Source organism: Gymnoscopelus microlampas (genome assembly GCF_963454915.1).
Source record: "Gymnoscopelus microlampas genome assembly, chromosome: 11".
Lineage (NCBI taxonomy): Eukaryota > Metazoa > Chordata > Actinopteri > Myctophiformes > Myctophidae > Gymnoscopelus > Gymnoscopelus microlampas.
In genome coordinates, this window is record NC_139948.1 from 31,689,539 (window position 1) to 31,713,544 (window position 24,006).

The window sequence follows — 24,006 nt, forward strand, 5'->3', positions numbered from 1 at the left end:
GAATCAGTAAAGAATACGTCTCCTTGTAGAGTACTTCAATACATTGACATTTACTGCACTTTAAAGGATCTACACCATGAATTTAAAAAAATATATTTAATATTTAATATCATATTGTTTATGTCCCTCAAACGTTTTTCAAAAGGTTTGAGCCTAAATCAAGCCTCAGATATACTCATTCCAAATAACTTCTCTCTGGCTTATAAAGCACTTTCACCTGCAATACCACATTGTCCTGTTTGGCACGGGGCGCTATTGAGCCAGTTTGTATGCATGTTACCTCCTGGTTCTGTGTGGAAAAAGGGGTAGGGAATAGGCATCATAAGTCAATCAACAAAACCTTTCTTTAGGTATACATGGTGTTGAGGTGGAGAGGTAGCCTGGTAAACCCTCCCTCCACAAATCAAATTTGTAATTTATTTCAGGAGTGAGTCTGGCATGATCGCGCATTCGCCAATTTGGCTGTGGGCTGGAGTTGGGCGGGAGTAATACCGTTGACTGACAACCCCTTCAGCCAATCAGCAGTGTTCCCCTTCAGCCAGTGCATGTTTACCACCTCCAGACAAATGTGACGCAACAGGACTTTTGAGACGGCCATGCCCAAAATAGGTTGCCTTATTCGGATACATGCGTGTATAGAGCGGATCCTGCTCTATACCTGACTTTGTCCGTGTTCACCATCAACGTTCTGATTGGTCAGACATGTCAACGTTCTGATTGGTCAGACCCGTCAACGTTCTGATTGGTCAGACCCGTCAACAAAGTGATTGGTCAAGCTTCACGTGACACATGGCTATAAACACATTATAAACACATATCGATGACATAATGTATCAAAGGCGCCGCTACCTTCACACAGGGTGTGATTTTTATTTTTAAACACATATATGAAGTTAAACAACTAAATTCTATCCAAACGATATCTTAAAAGTAAATTCTGTGCCTCAAAATAGAAGTTTGAGAGCGTTTTGAAGTTTAAAAGAGAGTAGAAAACACTGCGGTCAAAAAAGATGGCTGCCGTTCGTTTTTGGTCGGCTGCACTCAGGCTGCACTCGGTTCCATTCGGGCTCACTCGAACTCGCCACCTGATTGGCCAACTTTCGCAGTCAATCACAGAACGATGAGCGACGTCGCTGATAGGCTCGTCCATTTGGTGAACGGGCTAGAAACGCCCAGACAAGCCTTCAGGCCAGACTCCTTCCTGAAATCAAATGGAAATGAGATTTTCCGGAGGGAGGGGCTTTACCAGGCTAGTGGAGAGGGCCTGTCAACATCATATTTGGCATGGCCGGCATGCCACCTGGGGGGAATAATTATTCCAAATGTACAATGAAATAGATATCTTCATAATTAACAATGATGACAGGTATGACACCCTTGAATAAAAAAATCACACCCTGTGTGAAGGAAGCAGTGCCTTTGATGAGCCCCGTATTGATGTTGTCATCAATATTTGTTTATGGGACAGACATACACCCGGACAGACACACGGACACCCGGACACACAGACAAAGTCCGATATAGAGCGGTTGGCACCGCTAATAAGGTATTCAGATGCAGATGGGGTCTTAAACATTGCATTTTAGACATTTAGCTGATTCAAAATGTCATTGAGTAGTGTACTCTAATTACTAATTAAGAGTACTAATAACATACTTTGTCATGCTTCTGGTTTTTCAGTTGAGCGCCACAGTCAGCCAGTCTATAGTACTCAAAAATGTTCCTGTGATAAAAGAATCATATGGATTAAATATTAATAGAAGGCACACCTTGAGAGAAGTAGATGTGTCTTTAGATCCACATTATTTACCACCTTCTGAGGAGTAAGTGAGAGTAATAAAAGAGAGAAACCCACTACTGTCCACTCCAGATGAATAAGTCAGGATTAGATGTAGAGAGGGGGGGGGGGGGGTCCGAGAGGGAGGCACTAGCAATTTAGCCTCGAGCCAGGCTTAACATTGGATTAACGTCTGTGTTTATTTTATGGAGGCTGTCTGTGATATCTTTAGCAGTCTAAAGATGGGGGGGGTACAGAATGTTGGCCAGTGTTGTTGCTAAACCTAAGGTGGTTAACTTCCATACACATGCATAGTTAAGTCTGACATACTGTAGGTAGGCCATCGTGAAAGCTCAGGCTATTGTAAGACTCTTGCTGAGGTGGAGGGCAAGTCTCTCCCCATCAGCATCGTCGTCTTTAATACAGGCAATAACACATGACCTAGTTCAAATGGGTATTTTGGTCTGATGAGACTTTTTTCCCTTCTACCAGGAATATATTTGGATCTTTGTTATTTTAGTTTATACAGGAACAGCCACACTGGTGTTTTCTGTGGTTAAGAAATAGCCCGAGGACAGTGAGATCTAGATTGGGTAGGAAATGATTTAGCGGATCTATTGCAAATATATAGACACAAAAATGCTGTTTAACAGGCCTCTGGAAATCTTTGTCTCAAAGAAAAAACTGCTGACATGCAATTACAGTATTCACTTGAATACTGTGATGGAATAGTTCCATCATGTTGCATTTGATATATCTATCAGATTGTCTGTCTACTTGAAACTTTCACTTGTGATAGTAAAAGAACTCCCAAAAGAAAGTTGTGACAAGGTGTGAATACAATATATGTGTGTGTGTGTGTGTGTGTGTGTGTGTGTGAACTACATTTTACAGTTAAGTCAGTCACTAGCTGCAAGTAGGAGGACTTACATGGCTTTGCATCTTGCTCTGCTGTTTGAGGCGAAGGTTCTCTGGAGTGTCAGCGACGCAGGTGAAGTTTGTCTTGGGGTAGTGTCTGTAAAATAAACACACGAGAATGCATAAAACATCATTACAACAAAAGGACATACACAGTCTTCTATAGAGGCACCCAGTGTGGAAAACAAGCTTAGTTTGTGAATGGAAAACAGCAGTGTGCAGTCCTCGGGTCCACAGAGTGCATTTATGCACTCAAGGTGGTCCTCGGGTTGAGTTAGGAGCCCCTGTAGACAAAAGGCGTGTCAGTAGAACACATAATGCTGTAAAAAAAAGGTATTTTCAAAATGAAGTGCAGACAGAGACTTATTTGTGTGGATGAGAGCTTCAAGACTGTCATTTTGGAGGCAAGCCATAGCAGGTGTGGAAAACACGCTACGAGGCTTATTGAACATAGACAGCTCTATAGGGAACAACATGAAGAACAGCGTGCATCAGACAGAGAAAAGCAGAGGTTTGGAGAGAAACGATATGTGAGAGTGAATGATGTCATGGGCTGCTCCTTCAGCAGAGCGTGAACACAAGGCTCTTTCTCAATGGATTCGGGGAATTTTCTGGACAGCCACACATCCATAACCAACCTACCTCCTGCTGCCCTTGATAAAATGCACTACCAGAAACAAATTCACACACAAACACAAACAAACAAAGTCACAGACATGCAGCATCCACATGGATACACCACACAAAGAGGACAGAGCCAGACATTCCAATGGCTTTCACTGCAAGATGGCTATTGTTGATTTCTTAAAACTGCTGTTCATGATTCGTGTGTGAACACTATTTTTCATACACAAGACGGCATCTCTATTCTATAGGATCTGTTCAATCCAAAAATAATGGTGCCTGCCAGTTGAGTCTTGTCCCATAGCAGCGAATACACAAAGATCGAGTCCAGGAGCAGGGGATGTTTTATGTAAAATCTCATATGGACTACAGTATACAGCCTGCCTCGGGGTGTGGGGCGACCTCAAAATCTCAACCCCACCCCCCCTAGCCTTCAGCCAAGCCATATTTAGGCAACATGTTTATCGTATCCTTGACAACATGGTAAACACTTACATAAAGTTAGTATATTCTGATGTAAACTGTGAGACAATAAAAAGTAATTTTCAAAGGAATGTGGTTGAATTATCTTACGTTGAATATTGCACAAACAAGCAAATCAACAGCCACTTACTGTGGAGAGAGGACCATGTAATTGGATATAAAATTAGACTGAAGGCGAACATTTGGGGTTTTCAACCAGTCATATAGAACCCAGGCATTCGATCCCATACCCCTGCACAGGTCTGTGCATGTTTCCTCTCTTACTAGCCACACTACTAGAGCTCATTTTCCTGAAAGGCTTCTATCAGATCCATCCAAATGTAGCCATGCCATGCCATGTTTGCCATGTTGCCAATTCTCCAGCAGGCAGAGAACTATTTTGTAAGACAGAAAAATAACTTTCTCCAACGTTCTTATACTCTTGTATCATTTATAATATACTATTAATATATCTATTAATAAAAAAAGTCATGAAAATAACATTTACAAATTTTATTTCTGGAGTTGGGTGTGCCCGGCTTGTGGTGTGGTTACAAACGGTTGGATTTACAAACGCATCGTAGTGCCTGAAAACGACTGCTAGTCTTGGGGCAGAGACAGGGTGTGTATTTAAGCCACACAGATACCCCATAGTTCCAACATCCTTATCATGGTAAATGTAGCATTTGAGCTTGTGCTTTACATTTAATTTGAGACAATTTGAATATAGATTACACACAACTGTGCTGCACAAGCAAGCATAGTTGCTGAAGAGGGAGTTGTAGGTGATGCGTTGGTGTGTGTGTAATCATGCATGTGTCTAAGGCAAAGTGCAGGCACTAGCCCAACCAAGGGCATGAGTCAGACATTAGAATGATCACCTATCTATCTGGCTGTGTAACAAGTTAATAGGTCCCACACAGAGGTGAAGGTAATACACACACAGCCCTGTGAGCAATGTAGGGACGGAGCAGTCAACATGGTGGTTGTGGTGACTGCAGGAGGCGAACAGGTATTAGGTAATAACACACACACACACACACACACACACACAAGTTCTGTCTGTATAATTCAGATTATAATTCACATTTCTTACCAGCTCCACCCTCTCAAACCTGGAGAGGTTTTTAATGGATCGTTCAGCAGACATATACAGTATGTCAGACTTACTATGGATTTCTGGTCAAATCAACAGTTAACAGTAAAAATGTTGACAAGAGTCTCGATTTCAGTCACACTTAATATTTCATAGGAGGATGTAGTAGAGATGCCAGTAGAGATGGTGGTGGTAAGCAGAGATGCAAGCATACGGCGAGAGACAGAGGCAAGACCTAGTGGCGATTAATTATAGTCAGACTGACACATCTTGCCAAGTAAAGTCTGGCATAATTTACTACACACTGAAACTAATGTTTTAAACCATGTCTTGAGATATTTCGCTGATTGGGCATCCTCCCAAATCAGCTTCCTGTAACAACACAAGCTTGCCTGCTGGGACAAACGCAGAAAGCATCAAAGGCAGGAAGCAGCCTGTGATGTCATTTTACCCTTGTGAAAAGTGCTTTTCTAATCAGTGTGGTTATTCATTAACACCATCACACCAAAAGTCCCCTAACCATTACTCAATATGGTGGTAAATGGGAATCTGGAATGTAACGTTAAATCAAATAACTACTGATGAAGTCTAAACAATACCAGGCTTATATGCGATTTGTCAATCTTAAATTAATATTGTCCCTCTATCAGTCACTGAGACTACATCCCACCACTGGCTCCCACGGTCTCCGGGGGACCTAAAGAATTTTCCAATCTATTTATCTGCCTTTCTAAATCTCCCATAGTTCCCATGTGAGCTACTGCTGTCCAATCTGAGAGCAACGATTCCCAGCTCATGAGTTGTTGAGCATTTAGTGGAAACAAACAAAGCCTATATCATTTACTGAAGAAAGATATAAGGGTAACTGTAAATGCAGAAGACTACCACATATGAATTACAGGGAGCGGGGTCGACATTCTTTCCCCTGGAGCGGGAGACTGTTCCACTGATGATGTTTACTCTAACGAGGATGGCTTTAAACAAACAGAAAGTGATATAATAAACGGGGTCTGACACGCCCTCATCCTGCTGTACTCAAACACATGGGATGCAGGAAAAAAAGGAGGACTGGTGGTCAAGGATAAAGATGTTAAGGCCCATTTATACTCAACATTAAGTACATTTTGATTTGTCGCCTGCGCGAAGCCATGAAGCTTACGGACGTGTATATATGGAGCAATACTGGACAAAACTGCAGGGGGAAGTAGTGATTCCCTGCAAGATGGACACATCAAACGACAGTGTTGTGCCTGAACGCGTTCAATGAACGATCGTTCATGAACTCGTTCATATTTTGGGCGAACGTGAACTGAACGTACTGTATATCCGATAGATGAATGTTATCGTGAACGCGTTCATTCTGGCGTTTGTGAACGGCGTTCTCTCACAGTTTAACTTCGTTCAAGAGTGTCCCAAATTCCCATGGTTACATCGGTTTGTCATGTTGTATTTCATCCTATTCTGTGTTTCCGAGGCGTCTTGAACGCACCATCAGCCCAAAAAAAGAAAAGCAAGGCGGCGTCTCACATTCATGTGCGCATCGCGGAGTCCGAGTGAACAGCCTCATTGCAGCGACAGCTAGTGAGCAGCACAGACAGTTACGGCCACTCGGCCAGGGCGAAGAGCTGACACTTTATCCGCTCTGCGAAACTCATTTCCCGGCCACAAGCATTTGGAAGTTGACTTGTGTCTCTTCCAAAGTATCGGTGTTGTTTTCTTGGCTTCACTGCCGACAAAATTAACTTGAAGCTGGGCTGAATTAATAAGTAAACACCGCGGAACGGCGAAATGAGTTTGGGATGTCACAACAACATGTCCGTGGCTGATGCGTCGTAGCACCGTAGGCTACAGCCGACTTTAGGACCTGGCTTTTGATGTTAACAGTGTCATACACTCACTTTGACAAGCCCCCAGCCCCCCCCAAGATGAATGAAAATCTTTAGAAAATAGCAGATCTACAAGCTCACTGTGTCGCACCGTGACCTGTTGTGAGCTTGTAGATCGGCTATTTTCCAATAGCCAAAACTTAAATAGGGCTGAAGTGATTCATGTATTTGTAAAATCTACAAAGTAACTAGTAACTCAAGCTTTCAAATAATTAAAAATAAGTACAATATTTGCCTCTGAGATGTAGAGTAGAAGTAAGTAAGTACTGAAAACTGCTAATACTCTAGTAAAGTAAAAGTACCTCAAAATTGTACTTAAGTACAGTACTTGAATAAATGTGCTTAGTTACTTTACACCACTGGAAATAATAAATATAGGGTGCTTTGTGTATGTACACCAGAGAGGATATAAAATTAAATCAATAACATTGGTTTTATAATGTATTGGATAAATAATAAAAGTATAGTAATAATAATAAATAATATATTGGATGCATCCTGCTCCATATACAATACAATGCACTGCTTTTCAGTTCATCATTCAAGTTTGAGCCAATAAAAAATATGTGATTAATATGCGATTAATCGCGCGATTAACTACACAAATCATGCGATTAATCGCGATTAAAAATCCCTGACAGCACTAATATATATTGAAAAAAAAGAACGAAAAAGAACTGAACTAGTTCATTTTTTGAACCATGAACTTTAGTTCAAAATTTTGAATTATGAACTGAACTTTGAACTAGTTCATTTTAAAAGTTGTGAACTGAACTTTGAACTAGTTCATATTTTAAGTGAACTTTCCCAACACTGTCAAACGATACACAGGGAAGAAGAAAGAAGGTAGCAGGGAGATTAACACAGAGCTAGGCTAGCGCTACTAGTTTAAAAATGCATGTGAAGTTTGTAGACGTAGTAGCGCATCAAATCGGGACAATGTAGGACAAGTAGTCCGAATGAAGAGAACAGTAGGTGCCGGTAATGCACATTTATGTATTCCAACCGCCAACAAACCCCAATAGAACAAGTAGATGATGCAGTAGCAAAATTTGTCCATGAAAAAAAAAGAAGAAAAACAAACAGATACACTATATCTACAGATACAGTACATGTATGTAAGTTACAACAAGAACACAATCAACTTTGTTTTTCTATGTTTGGTATTTTTCTGTTTAGGGAAATCACGATCATTAGCTCAAGTTTGCAGACTGACTCATCCTGCCCTAAAATAAATGCTGAGTCAGATGACGGTTTTAAGAGCTCGTTAAAAACACATTTGTTTCGTAAGCATTTTCTCTTATGAAGTTGTTACCTCACTCACTTGTGCAGGTCAATGTTTTGCTATTTTTTTTATTTTTATTTGCTGTTATTTCTTGATGTGTTATTGCTCTTATGTGCCTTGTTTTAAATTGTTTTAATTGATTGTTTATATTGTTGTCCATTGTACAGCACCTTGTAACATTGTTTTGAAAGTGCTTTATAAATAAAATGCACTTACTTACTAAATGGTTGAACCTTAATAAAGACAAAGTACGGAGCCGAGTATGTTAACAATTCCTAACATTGTGTTGGGAATGTAGGGACACTACACAATGTATGCATCCATTCTGAAAGAGTATAAATGGGGCTTTACACACACCAGAGATGCTTGCTGGAGGACACCTGCTTAGGGGCAATAAATGACCTACATGAGAAAGGAAGACGTCTCAGGCATCTGGACAAATTAAACTACTAGTCAAGTATAAAACATGATGGAAAGCTCATTAAATCTCACCAAAAATGTGGTGCATACATAACATGCCTTTCCTTCTTGAAAATGGATGAGGGGTGGTGCAGACAGATGGAGGAGCATATTGTATACTGTAAGGGGGGTGGCTACTGTATTTCCCTAGGAAGAAAACAGCCAGTTTTCAGTCCTTTTCCATTAATTAAAGGGATTACTTTTCAAAACATTATTTTATTAATTGGGAACAAGGCAGCTAATTAGCACTGCCGTCAATCCTGACAGTTGTCAAAAAGGGTAGTAAGAAAAGTACCATGAGGAAACAATGCTAGTGGAGGCAGGCAATGTTATTGCACAGTGCACAGTCAATCCTGTGTTAATTTATAGAGGTATGAATCTTCACTGGCCTCACAAATTCATTACGATTCACCTGATTCAACAATGCATCTCAATCTTCTATATTACTGCACATGGCTACTTTTTCATCAGTTTTTCATTAAATGTGCTGTAATATAATGTGTGTATAATCACTGTCCTTAACATAAATGTCTTAAAATGTTTTTAAACATTTTTTACAGATAGAGAATACCTATTGTGAAAACGTTCAGTCCTCAATAACAAAACAAATTCTGCAGTGCATTAGATTACAACTTCACAAGTGTGCTGCTGCCATATACCCAAAAAGTTTTTTTTATAGCAACTTAAGGCAGGGGCCTTCACAAACAAACTATGACTGAAAAACATCAGTGTGAAATTAACTCGGTCTTTAAATCAATGTAACCGTGAAGCCTCGTCGTACGACAGTGTCACTCACTATACATACAGTAGCTGATCTGTTGAATGCTTGACCAACGAGCATGTTGATTGGCGTTGTACATCATCGTTAAATTAACAGACTATGTAGTAAAACAGAGATGTGGCCAGACGTCGCCACAACGGCGACGCGTATCCAACGGTGCCCGGCTCGAGTCTGCCTGTTGCTCCCTGGCCGGCCTGGCACGACATTTTATGTCATATTTGTTCTCGTTACTCTACGTCACTCAGCCACGTATCTCGTTGTGTTAGCGGTTAGCCTAGCAGCCTATAGTGTTTGCGCACAGTTCAATGCGCATGTCAATGCCGCTGCTCCTGGAAGTATTTGTAACATCACAATCGTGATGCATCTTATTTTCCACACCTCTATTAATTTAGCTCTGAGATTGAGACCTTAGTGGTCCATTTCGTCATATTTGAACACTTCCGGAGTTACGAATGGATGTATTAACACTGAGGGCTTTACTGTGCATTGCAAATATAAATGTGATGGGAATTAAAAGTTCCAACAGTATGCCCCTTAATGTGACTACAAAGTGAGCAAGCTATCTGGTGAGTCAGAGAGTTAAGTCAAAGCAGTGAAGCTTGTCAGAACATGAAGCAATGCCTTGTCTTGGCATCCCCTTACACACAAACGCACACGGCAAAAATCATTGGGAGCACCGAGGGAGGGAGATTCCATGGATTCCTCTTGCACCCTGGATGTGTGGGAGTAGCAGTGTGTGCGTGGTAGCATGAGCGGACATGTGGGTATTGGTGCGTGTGTGCATGTCACTGCAGAGGAACTTAAGGAATTTCCATTGTTGACAACACCCCCCCCCACTCTCTCCCCATGGCGATAGGTGGGGGTGAGGGGAAAAGTGGGAGTGGGGACACAGCCTTTCCCACACACTACACATATACACAGCCCCTCTCTCTGGGAGAGCTGAACAGCCAAAAAGCCACCGGACAGAGAAGGTTCATCTGGCCTGGAACAAGCATGAACTCATATCAGACACAGAGCGAGAGAATAGATAGACACACACGATAATTGGCAGTCATTCACAGATGTCTTCAGTGGAGGTAATATAGAGTGTACATGTGCACATTACATAAAAGGATGACTGAAACGACAACTTACGCATTGCAGTATGGTCTCTTTTCGAAGCCTTTGTAATTCTTCATGTTTAGAGTCATTTTGCAGGTCTCGCAGCTGAAGCATCCTTTGTGCCAGTACTAAGAGAGAGAGAAAAATTAGGAAGAGGGATTAGAGAAATGTGTTTCACAGTTGCACCGTTTGTACCCAAAAGGAGCTACACACAGACAGACACACACAGACAGACAGACACAAACACACACAACTTTGTATTCTCTTGAGGGTTCACAAACTTGGGCGCATTTCCATGACTGTTAAGAGACCAAATGAGTCCGCGCCGCACTGCTTCATTGTGGAGTGGAGTTATGTGAACGGTTATTGTTTGCCTTTCCATCAGCAGTGGACCTGGAATAACGAGTCCCTTCAAAAAACTACAGCGAGGTGCTTGTAGTTTCTAATGATTACCATAGCTATTACAGCTACATAAGCTGACAAGTGACAACAATTGTATAAAACTGCCTCCGATTAAAATACAGCCGATTGAGCAAATATGGAGATGCGAAGATCCCTGACATCGCAAAAAACTGCTGTGAAGCCGATGGGTTGGGTTGGCCAATGAGAGAAGCCGATGCCTACCACCAAATATACACAGGTTCATTGCGTCCTCCACAGACCCACGGACGGACAGACAGACAGATACAGGCATTCATGGTTTTTCAGTTCTTCACGAACGTTGGTCTGACCGAATTCCCACTCTGCACTGCACAGTGCAGACCCTGGGTCCTCGGCAACACACACGCCAAGTTCTAAGGGGGCGGCACAGCTGAATGGTGAGGGAGCCTGTCTGGGGAACTGCAGTCCCCAGTTGTCTCAGGTACGATTCCAGGCCTGGCCAACAATGTGTCGAATATGACTGGTCGAAGTGTCCTTGAGCAAGACACCTAACCCCTACTTGGTCAGCGAGCGACCCTTGTGGGCAGCGATCAGCTGGGTTAAGCTTAAACCGTTTTTCCCCCGCGGGGGCAAGTAGGTCAATATTAATATCATTAAGTTGATCAGTCGGACAGTGCCCGAGTTATGCCTGGGACGTAACACAGACACACAGGTTTTGTGAATTTATAGACGCACACAAGACACCGACAGAAGCATAAACAGCTGGAGTTTGAGGATGTAAGCGCTACTTATCCATTTAGTAAAATGCCCACCCAGTTTACTGTTTTCTAAGCCAAAAGTTGCGTCACATATTTTGGCACATTTTGGCTTTGAGCTAGGCGACATGGGGCCATCTGTCACATTTGTTGGGAAATGTCCGCTGCAGGGGCAAACGCGTCTAATCTAAGATGGAAAAGCCCTAAAACAACATTCAGACACAGATGCCTACGGTATGGGTGCTGATTTTACAGTGAGAGAGACTTGCAAAGAGACAGAGGGGAGGCTTGTTGGAGCATTAAGGGAATCCAAACTTCTTCTCTTTCTCTCAGATGTAAAGGAGTTATTTATAACCCAACTTCTCAGGAGGCTAGCAGCACCAGTGTGTCTGCAATCACGTGGTGGCAAAGCCATGCATCAACATCATCATCTGGCCATAGCATTGCTAGTTCTTAATCTTCACACCTTTTTTGAAGGTTTTCACAGAGTAATATGCACACATGCGCAAAGGAAGTACTGTTTTTTTTTTCCACATCTTGATTCCCATCTATTCAAGCTACATACAAAAAACATCAGTGTTTCTTCTGAGTGTGTGCCACTTAAAAAACTGTTCCCATGCCCAGCTTGGTCTCAGTGCCATTGTTTCTCTCTGCTCTCAATCCGTCTGTTCCTCTCTGCAGGCCTGCGTCTGTCTGTCCATCTATTCCATGTCCTCGTAAGAGCCTTGCCTCCCTCTCCGATTTGGCACAAGGCTGATCTGCAGCCTGAGGGCTCAGAAAGGGGCCTAGGATAAAGAGGAGGGGGGGGGGGGGCAAGTAGAATAGCAGAAGGGGTGACAGAACATGAAAGGAAGGAGAGAAATAGGGTGAGAGAGAGAGAGAGCGCGAGATGGTAGAAGAGAAACACCAGGGAGTGAGGCAATGATCTGGCTGCTCCTGCTATCATCTAGGGGAAGGGAGGGAGGAGTACACAAGGAGAATGAAAAGAGAGGAAAAGAGGGAGTCCTTGCCTCAGGGCGTTCTCCTAACCCTCTCATTCTTTCTCAAATTCTTGATCACTTTCTGCAGCAATTGCCCACACAAATTCTCAGTGTTCATTTAACTCAGTGTAATAAATAATTATATTAGCACTTAAGATTTTACCATGTGTGACTGTGCACACTCATTTCCAAACCAAACAGCCCTGAAGACCATGAAAACAAGAGAAATGTAAAATTACAAGAGCATGCAAAAGAATAGTGTCCCCAATTTGTGTCACACATACCACCCCACACTCATACAACGCATGTTCAATTTTATGCAATCTTACAAGGGCAAGGAATGGGGTCTGGATTATTGTCAGACGGACGTATCTATCATTCCCCTTTAGTGAAGAGATACAGGTTGATAACGCACGTGCTAAAGCACTGATATCGGGCCAACAATAAATCATCAAGATGAGGCCTGCTGAGGCAGTCGGGGCATGACAGCCACCATCATCCCACTCCTATCAATGAAAGCACTATGATAAGCATTACGATAAGCATTTAACTCGGGAATGATCCGAGAAAAGCCTATGTCCTTGTCCATGCATGTTAAACATTCAGGAATAGGACAATTGTCTGGCTAGAAGAATGGTGTACTTTGTTCTCTCTGGACGCAATAGACCACCCAGGATGGTATGTGTCAACAACGGGAAACAGTCAGGGTACAGCGTAGTGTGTGTAGCTTTAATAGCAGTAATAGTGCATTGGGCCAGACAAAAGAGGTGGCTCATACTGGACACAAGCCTTAAGTTATGGTCAGTGGAGCTCTGATCTACAGCCATCTCCGTTGGACCAAACCCTAAAATGCGAACTAATAGCTCACTACATAACAATCAAGTACTGCAGGAGTCACAGATGGACACATGATGTTGTTCTTTCCTCCTCCACTCTGTTCTTCTGGCTACAGCACTGCAACACCAAATCCTATTTCAGAACACCAACCATATGCAGGTAAGATTCAATTTTTCCTGATTAGTCAGTTGCCATCAGAAGGCAGTAAGGCACAGTAGTCAGTCCATCTACCTGTCGTACAGCAGCCCAATCTGATATTTCCCTTGATGATGGTTATCCCGTGGATGATTCCCTGCCCTGAGCACCTCCATAAATCTGTAATACTGGTAAGCCAAGCATAAACGAAACAGTGTAATGCTAATAAAGAGGCATGAATGCTAATCCTGGAGGGTGTGAAGGTGAGCTGATCAGCTGAGTGCGGACTTTGATCCTCCTGTTGGTTCCCGGTGTAAATATTGACCTTGGGTTGCTTCCAGAGTGCAGGTATGCTGAACTCCAGTATTTAGCCAACAATTCTTGAACCTACCCAACCTGCCGACCCACATTCCAACAGGACAATCCTCACTGCAGTCTACACAGATCCCATGGCCCTCTCAGGTGAATGGAGAGCTGAAGGAAGACAGATACCAAGGAAGAGGAAGGGGATTGGGCTAGGGTTGAGCTCCCAAGTAAAAGAGGAAAAAAGGCTATCAAGCTGTGGGCAAGCCAAATCCAGCAACTCCAGAAAAACCTGGCTCTTGGGTGGCAAGGCAGGATCTGGCAGTCATCTGGAAATCCAGGCCACTGCAGAGACGGAGCCCTAGAAATAATTCACCCATAATATCAGGACTGTCGTCCTGCATCAGTGCTGCTCTAGGGTGTATGTGTCTACACATGTACACTCTCTCTGTGTGTGTGTGTGTGTGTGTGTGTGTGTGTGTGTGTGTGTGTGTGTGTGTGTGTGTGTGTGTGTGTGTGTGTGTGTGTGTGTGTGTGTGTGTGTGTGTGTGTGTGTGTGTGTGTGTGTGTGTGCGTAGGGCTATGTGTTGCTGGGTATGATGCATGCATGTCAGCAGGGACTACTCCACTCGAGAGTGAACATGCTGCATGCTCAGCCCAACAACTTCCTCTCAGCAAGGATGAAGAGCAAGTTTGCCTCGGACAGAACCTGTATGCACTGTATAAGAAGAGACTATTTGCAACTTCAAGAAACCTTGCATACACACAAACTGAGCAGACAAAGACTGTTAATAAGGCCGGGACTAAGTAAGACGGTGCACTCGGCAATGCATACTACTAAAAGGAAGCGAGTGACCATTGCCCAAAGGTACTACTAAATGCTGTGTCTGTAAGACAGTCTGTATTGACAGTGGATTGAGAATGCAGCAAATGGTCCGGCCGGCCGGGAATCGAACCAGGGACTCACTGATGAGAGCATTGCCCCCATGGGGTATAACTATCGGGTAGCCCTTTATATGTCATTCTTAGTATGCATCAATTAGGGCAACCAGCCCTTTACAAATGGATGGTGTTAAATAATTTCCCCATACTGGTCGAGTAATACTTCCTGATTATACTCAAAGCATAGTATATAAAAGAGACAGTATCATCAAAGTGACATGGAAACAAAAAATCCTTGTGCAATGGATCAACTGTAAATTAATGAAATATTAATCTCATGTGTATATGAAAAGAAAAAGGTTACTATGTTTAACATCAAAGGACCAACTAATAGGCTAATAAAGCATGGCAGGATATCATATAAGCCTATTCTACTTAAGAATTGCTCACCTTTGCCGAGGTAGAGAAGAAGAAAGAATATGATGCTAGAATCCAAGATATATTGGAATGCTGCTATCACACTACCTGATTATGGATCACTTTATTGATCACTGAGGGGCATAGCATCCTACATCAGGATTGGGAATGGACACAGATTTCATCCAGACTGTCTTCATCAGATTGTAAGACTTGTAGTCTTACAAAAACACTGAGGGACATAATTATATTCAGCTCTAAATACATCACCTGAATGTTGAGCACAAACATTTTATTTGTGGTTTGAATTGTAATTGTTTTTGCATGAAGGGTAAGGCATTCTAATAACAGCTATGCATGATTTGTGGCACATACGAGTGCCCAACAGCTGATGTGAGATTAAGTGTACCCAGCGCAAAAAAAACATACAAAAACAAATGATGACTCAGACTTTGCACGTGGAAACACTCGTATTTGCACTTGCGTATAAAATCTGTTCGTACTCAAGCTTTGTGAATGAGGCCCATTGATTGCAGGCCCCTGAATTGAACCAATTTGTATGGAGGAAACATTTTATTAGTGATATAGGCAAACATATTTTAAGAACCGATGTCGCACCATATTGTGATTTACACCCCTGTCAGTTTCGTCATCTGATATTCAAAGAAACAGATTAGACATCCGTAAAATTCACAGGAAAATCCTTTAATGAGTGGACTACTGACCTTTAGACCTGAGGCAGATTCTAAAAACATTTTCTGAAAAGCTTAAAATATTTATTCCAAAATTACAAAAAAAAAATGTGTTGCCATATACTGTACAAAGCAACAATTAATCCAAAATTGTTCCCAGATTTAAAGGTACAGTTACGTATAGGAGTTCCTGGTCTAAATGGGTTAAGAGGGAGAGTGCGAATGAGATTTTAGGTGACTGCTAAATCTGACTACCAAGAGAGGAAACCCAAGCTCAGAACATGATTAGTAATATGCCTACCTGGTGCATCCCATTTTACCACAGCCAAGGGCTTTCATGTCGGCCAGCTGACAGACAATGATTTGACATTAAATACTATCTACTTCACACATAACACAAACCAGTCCTACTCAGCACTGAGTCATTGAAATATAAAATAAATAAATGCCCAATGCCCATAATTCACTTCAGCGCCAACAGGACTGCTTAGATGTCAAAATCTGGATGGACACAAACTTTTAAAATCTCCATGAAAATAAAATAGAAATAATATTCTTTGGCCATGACACTGCTCCATCCACCAATACCCAGGGTTTCCTCAGCTCAAACATCTGTTCCTACGTCAACAATATTGTTGTCACCTTTGCAGTACCTTCACCTTCAACACATAAGCTCCGTTGTTAAAAGCAGGTTTTTTCAACTACGACTGTTAGTCTAGGTTAACTCATTAACCGCCAGAGTAAAACATCGTCTATAGCCAACTCGATTTAAAAGGGGGGGGGGGGGGGCATGTCGTCGCGATAATCCGTTCCATAGTTATAGGCAGTTGAATGTAGGTTTTTGCCAAAAAGCAACAGAAAGCTGAGAAAAGGGCATTTTTCCAAATTCATTAGAATGTCAGTGAATGTGGCTATCAGAGCCTGTTTATACATTTTTTGAAACAGCTGGCCCCTTTATACTTGTCTGAACTTTTGGAGCCTAAACCCCATATGGAGCACTGAGGTCTACCAACAAGTTGCTCTTGGAGGTTCCTAAAACCAGGCTGATTAGTAGGGATGACCACGCCTTTGCTACAGCCGCTCCCAGGCTTTGGAAGAGCTTTGTACAGCACTTTGGTCAAGTGCGATTGTTGTAAATGTGCTCTATAAATAAAGTTTGATTTGATTTGATCATATCGCCTTGTATCCTCAGGGATGTGACTTTGTCTTGCATCTCAAATATTTTGAATATTTTGACTTGTGGAGGGAGACTGCTGGGAAGAGCATTCACCTGGGTACTGTATTTGTCAAAGTTCCTCTTCTGATGAAATATGCATTAGAGAACTACCTGACTTATAACTGACAACGTGGAGTCACTTCCTCAGGTGGTTGTGGTTTTGACTGTCATCAGGAGGTGACTCGTAAAGGCTGCTCTGACTCCAACCTCATATGGCATTTGGACAACATGAATCAGATCTCAGAATAATACATCTAAATTTAGGCTAGCCAATAGACATTACAAAACTGGTACCACAGGAAAAAACATCCACATGTCCGCAAGTATAAGAAACGGCGTAGAAAAGCATGGATCACTATCAAACAAAGGCCCATGAGATCACCTGAATAGATCTAGTAAAGGTTGCAAATTTGTTACCTATCTAACTAACTATCACTGAAGCACCCAGTAAGGCAAGTTTTAAGAAACTCCTTGAAAAACACATGATCAATAATAACTCTGATGTTTTTACTCTGCTTTTATCATCTTTTAGTAAGACCATTCCATGTTATAATTATATTAGTGTTAGATGTGATATGTATTGTTATGTTTGTTGTGGACCCCAGGAAGAGCAGCTGCTACTTTGGTGACAGCTGATGGGGATGCGAATAAAGAATGACATCTGATTTGTACAGAATAATGCCTCGCCCTATGGTCGTACCAATACATCAGCAACGTGGCTCACTGTTAACCACTTAAAAGCTCACGATGCGTCGCATAGCAGTCATGAGCTTGTAGATCGACTATTTGCTATTATAAAAACAAATAAATTGTGAAATTTGAAAATGTTTCGCCTATAATGACATTGCCAAATTAGGGACACCACCAGGTTTAAAGTGTTTAAGCTTTTTTTCCCCACAAATGACTTCAGTGGTTTCATGAAACTCATAGGTAGCAGTAGGAATGAGGTGCTATCCCCTGCCGCTCATACTTGCACCACAAAATGTTAATCCCCAACCAGATCAATTATAACGCTAGTCGCTAGCTGTGAAGACAAACCTTAACATAGTAGAAACCTGCGTCTGACACATCAGTGTGTGCATTACCTATATTATGATCAAACACGAAAGAGTTTTAATGTAAAGGTGAGCACGGGAGCAGCTCCTAGCTACATTCTTTCCTTCCCACCGCAGAACAGAAACCGATGCTTTTTAACTATTTAAATACCATCAGGATTCATTGAAATGTACATATAACAATTCCAAATTCCAGGAATTTCACTGAAACACGGTAGTTAGTTGCCATCCTAGAAACAGACTACACCCAACCTAGTAGGCCAGCCGCCTCCTAGGCGTGTGTGTGGCGTGCGTGCGTGCGAAGTGGTTGGAGAATATCTCCCCTGACCAAACGGGTTTGCCTTCTTGGAAAGCGGTCGAAATTTGGGCTTTCCTGTGGGAGACCAGGGTTCAAATCCCTGTTAGGACATGAATTATTATGGATTATGGTTATGGATTTCAGCTTTAATATCAACATGAATCAATCACGAGCCACTACTGCCACAACCACAAACACATCCACTCCTTCTAAAAACATGAACTTGCCTGATGGCCCATGTTGTACTAGTATGGTTCACATGTTATGCAATGCCAATAATGAATAACGCTACTGTCTCCATTCCCTCATCCTTCCAAGTTCCTTTGGCCCAACTTCAACAGCTGTCATAAAACTGAGCCTTACATTATTTATTTACAATGTGAAAAACAAACAAGCAGCTCTTTCATTCTCATAAAGCACCAAGAAACACCCAAACTACTGAAGGCAAAAGAAGCAGACATACTAATACTAACTAGTATTCTTCATCAAAAGCACCTAACAGTCACTTCCTGCCTTTCCACGTCCTCAACTGCCCCCTCCTCCTGCTGAGCCCTGCCCATGGTGGTTGACACTAAACAAGCAAGACTGTGGCATTGGCTGTCCACAGAATGCCATGACAGGAAGACATTTCCAGGTAAATGTATTCAATTTGGTGGATATGGATAACCAATGCTGCAGCAGAAGCAGTAGCAGCATTAGCAGTAACTGTCGGTTAGACTCCGCTGCCCTCACCTGAGCCAGCATCAGCATGTGCAAAAAAAAAGAAAAAGAAAATCCCCAGGCACTGTGACCTCGGCTGCTTTAAGCAAACTAAAGGGCAGCCAGTGCCAGTGCCACAGAGAGGGAAGAGGAGGGTGTTTTGTGTGTCTATGGGGTGAGCGCTGATGCGCAATGGCAGCAAAGACAGACTCCTCTAGCGCTACTCCTGTGCATGTCTCAGAGAAGAAAGGACAGCAGTGGGCCTCTGACAGAGCACGTTTTATGGGAGTGTCTGTCTGCTGGAATGCACCCTGCTCCGGGCAGATTCCACAACACATTTAAGATCCACTTGTGACAGACTGTTCATTAATGCCCTCCTGCCGAGGGACTTAAGCATGAATTGTTTGTTTTAGTTTTTTTGTTGGTTGTTTGTGTTTTGTGTGCATGCCAAGGCATGCTGAAACACATATACAATTCAATTCCATTCCACTGCACTTTGGGGGAAGCCTGAGTCATGGTGCATTCAAAACCTGATGCATGCAACCGAGCATCAAGACATCCAATCAAGTGGTAATGTTACTTTAGATAATGTGCTTTCCTCTATTCCCACCCCTCCATCTATCGACCCCAATAGATAAGGAAGGACCTCTTGACAGGGATTGATTCTGAATGGCCATTTGGATGTCCATTAGACAAATTATCTGCTTGATCCTAGCACTACGTCATATATCCAACATACATACAACAATTTCGAATCATATCCCAATAAAAAGACACCCATAGAATCTCTTAAGCATAAATCTAGTCCATAGGCTAATGCTTCACATCTTGTAACAGTTATCGAAAAGGTTATGGTGTCACTGGTTTCATTTAGCAATCAATATGCCGAATGATAAACAACCAAATCATTTCAGAACTCAAGCAGAGACACCAAATCCTTCAGAAAATGCTATATTTCTGTCAAAAAACGCACAAACGGTAGGCAGTTGCTATTTGAGTGACCTCGCTGAAGTGAATATGGATTGGGTTGATTAGATTAATACCTGGGCGCGGATTAGGCTAATGTTTAACCACTTAAACCCTCTATTCTTAGTAAAACAGACCTGACTCTCAACTGTAATAGGACCGCTTTTTTCCCTCTACACCAAAATTCTTCGTCAAAAGATCTGCTCTCTTCGGCAAATATACCCCCAGGGATGCTGGGGCTCAGCTCATGTGGTAAATGAAACAAACAAATAATACATTTCACCTTGAATTAGGCCGTTTTATTTGACACATCTCCCCCACACCAATGCATGTTGGTCCGGACAATCTATAGCATGGCAATTTGGGTCATCAAGTGCATCCAACAAGGAAGTTAACAAATTAAAATAATGTGATCATAAATGGTCTAAAAATATCACTTAACGTTATATCTGAAAGGGGTTCTTCTATAAAGATATGTCGTTAACTGTCATTTACTCATCAATATCAAGTATAGTTGTATCAGACAGTCTTTACAGGCCCAGACAGGGCAGGCAGTATTTTGTGAAGCATTTTTGGTATGTTGTTAAAGTGCTGATGTTATGGCGTGTACAGCAGCAATATATGGCCTCCTTTTGATCAAAAACACTTTCTGGTAACAAGCACATCATCAACAGCTGGGGGGGATTTTAATAGCCGGGGTCCGCCTTGATGTACACGGCTAGCGACGATGGCTAGCTGCTAGCCGTGTAACCTACGTTAGCTTGCCTAGCTAGTAGCGACATACCTGTCCTAATGGATGTTCAAGTCATTCACAAAACGGCCTAGAACCACGGAATTCCTTCGGGTATAAAAAAAACAAAAAAAAAGAAACCTCAAGTACAATTACGAATACAATTACAAACACTTTGTTTTCAAAGGCGAAAGCAAAAAAAAAAGCAACGCCTTTTCTTACCTTGTCCAGACAATTGACTTTTTCCGTGGGGTACACGACTCGATTACATCTGCCACACAACGGGTTCATGTTGGAGGAATGCTCTTCTGTTTAGCTAGCTAACGACTCAATATAACGCAGTACTGTGTAAAGAATATTCCGACTAAAATAATAATGCAGTCGAGCGGGTTTCCTCCAAACGTGAATGGTAAATGACGAACCAGTGGCAGAGTAATATCACTGTACAGTTTTGAATAATGGAATCCGCGAAGAGCTTGTTGTTGTCCGTGGTGTTGTACGTTAATCTCACAGCTGGCTGTCAGTCAGCAACCAACCAGACACGGAACGGAAAAGCGACCTCTCTCTTCCCCAACCAGTCCACCACGCGCTGACGAGACGATGAGAGAAGGAGGAGAAGGAGGCAACAGGAGGAGCAGGGTGGGAGGAGGAGGTTCACTGTTCCTAGGAGCGGGGAATGTCTTTTCTCTCTCGCTCTCTCTCAGATTTTGTGAATTGGGGGATTTTAGCGTTTGCGTTTCATGAAGGAGGCGGCGGTGCCCGTGTGTTGTTGTACACAGTGAATCATGTTAACCCCCGAGAATAGGTCCTAAATGGAACCAAATGGACCCATAGGGCCCACTTCCTTCCATATGTACACTATCCGGGGTTCCATTTGGTTCGATTTACTACACACTTTAACACACTCTGACACCTAATCATATGATCTTTATCTATTTTTCTATTTGCCACGTTCGCCCTGTGTCCTACTTGAGATCCTAGCTAGATGCATTTGGTTCGGGCGACACCTGCTGCCAGATTATGAGAACTGCACACCTGTGTGTTCCGTTTTGTTAAGGGCTCTCCTCTTTTTGTGACGTGGTTTGTCACATTTACGTTTTTACAAACCACATAATACTGGTTTGCATCATGGATAATGCCGCCCTATGAATTTACAGCACTTCCATGTGAAACTTCCTTGTTTACTCACCCATTCATTGTTGAACACAAGATCACACACTATCAAGTTGAATCATAACTGCCTGTCTGGCACGCACAACATATATCATGGCCTGGCCCCTCAATAACCTACCCCCCCTACCTCTCTGACCTCCACCACCAGTATGCCCCCTTTTCTCCCTCAGGTCTGGTGATGCCAATCTCCTGGCCAAGCACCGAACCTGAGGTGACAGGCAAGGACGGATTAACCCCCCGTGGGCCCCTTGGCAGTCAGGCCCCACCTCAGGTGGACCCAGCACACAAACTGCTCAGGTTTTAAGGCCATGTGTGGGTCAAGAAAGCACCTGTAGACATTTTATTATACAGGTCAGGATTTACAGTCTGTAACCTAAAGCCCAGTAGCCTATGTGCAATGTGCATGTATTTGCATGTAATAATAATAACCTTAACTTGTGCAGTCTTGCGGACATGCTGCACCAACATTTGGCTGCTTGTACCATATGAGTGACAAAATCCTTCTAACCACTGCTGTAAATACAGAGGGGCCCAAATATTTGATATTTGATGATTGATTTCAGTTTAGTAAAGTGTTAATGCCCTTTTTTTAAACTGCCCTCAAAACACTTTTGCTTTTATGAGCGATCCAGTTTAGAGGACCTTGTATTGTGAATTGTACTTCCATGTACTGTTTCCATGTCTTTCTAAATAAAGTATTCAATCAATCAATCAATCAATCAATCAATCACTCCCACACACACACACACACACACACACACACACCTCTTAAGACTTTCTTTACTCTAATAAAGTTATTTGTTATGTTTTGTCAGGATTCTTTGAGTAACTAGAAAAGCTCTCTATAAGTTCGATGTATTATTATTGTCTCCGCCAGGAGACTATGTTTTCGTTCTCGTCCTTCCGTGTGTCCACCAAGCTAACATTGGTCAAGCTTCACGTGACAATATGTTGAAAAGGTGTGCTTTGATTGGCTAGCGAGACGCATGATGAAATAGAGACCTATAAATAGGTATGTCACTTCAAAAGATCATTTATATCTTTTGAAGTGAGGTAAGACAGGATTCATCAGGAACAGTACTGGCGGAGACCTGTGCTCCGAGGAGCACATTTTCTAGTTATTGTCTCCGCCAGGAGACTTTGTTTTCACTTTCTAAATATGACACACCGATTGGTCAAGCCTCACGTGACACGTGACAATACGGTGAAATACTGTGATCTGATTGGTGATCTGATTGACTCACTTTGAAAGTGTCTGCGCCACTTTCAAAGTGAGGTAAGACAGGAACCATCACGAAATGGCTGAGAAATGGTGGATACTGTAACAATTAGATAGGAATACATAATTGGACAGATAGGACAGATAGGACACTTACATAGACAGGAGGGATATGACACTTACACAGACAGGACGGATAGGACACTTATACAGACAGGACGGATAGGACACTTATACAGACAGGACGGATAGGACACTTATACAGACAGGACGGATAGAACACTTACACAGACAGGACGGATAGGACACTTACATAGACAGGACGGATAGGACACTTATACAGACAGGAGGGATAGGACAGACAGGAGGGATAGGACACTTACACAGACAGGACGGATAGGACACTTACATAGACAGGACGGATAGCGGCCTATAAATACATGTGTCACTTTGAAAGAGTCATAAGCCAGATTCCAATACCGAAAATCTCGGCCACTCGCTCACTCCCATTCGGTCACTCCGACTTCGAACCGGAAGTAGTCGCGGTCCAATTGTTCATGTGCGTCTTGGAGGAGGCGAGTGGAGTCGAGTGGAGGAGGCGAGGAGGCTCTCCACTTCCGCATTTTCACTTTCTAAATATGACACACCGATTGGTCAAGCCTCACGTGACACGTGACAATACGGTGAAATACTGTGATCTGATTGGCTAGTGACGCATAGCGGCCTGTAAATACATGGCGTCACTTTGAAAGTGTCTGTGCCACTTTCAAAGTGAGGTAAGACAGGAACAATCACGAAATGGCTGAGAAATCGTGGATACTGTAACAATTAGATAGGACAGATAGGACACTTACATAGACAGAAGGGATATGACACTTA

The 24,006-nt window shown here is 42.5% G+C and overlaps 1 protein-coding gene across 2 annotated transcripts in view; it reads right to left on the bottom strand.

Moving 5' to 3' along the window:
- The window catches only part of lasp1 (LIM and SH3 protein 1), a 35,348-nt gene extending 13,903 nt beyond the window's left edge, over positions 1-21,445 (bottom strand). Inside the window, exons 1-3 of one of the 2 annotated variants that reach the window (XM_084072801.1) lie at positions 20,958-21,445; positions 10,423-10,517; positions 2,708-2,792 (exon numbers count right to left, since the gene is read on the bottom strand). In XM_084072801.1, coding sequence (XP_083928927.1) covers positions 2,708-2,792; positions 10,423-10,517; positions 20,958-21,026 — 249 coding nt within the window. In that variant the 5' untranslated portion in view covers positions 21,027-21,445. The remainder of the gene's footprint in view (positions 1-2,707; positions 2,793-10,422; positions 10,518-20,957) is intronic. The other variant, XM_084072802.1, reaches the window with a different exon arrangement.
- Positions 21,446-24,006: the final 2,561 nt, after the last annotated feature.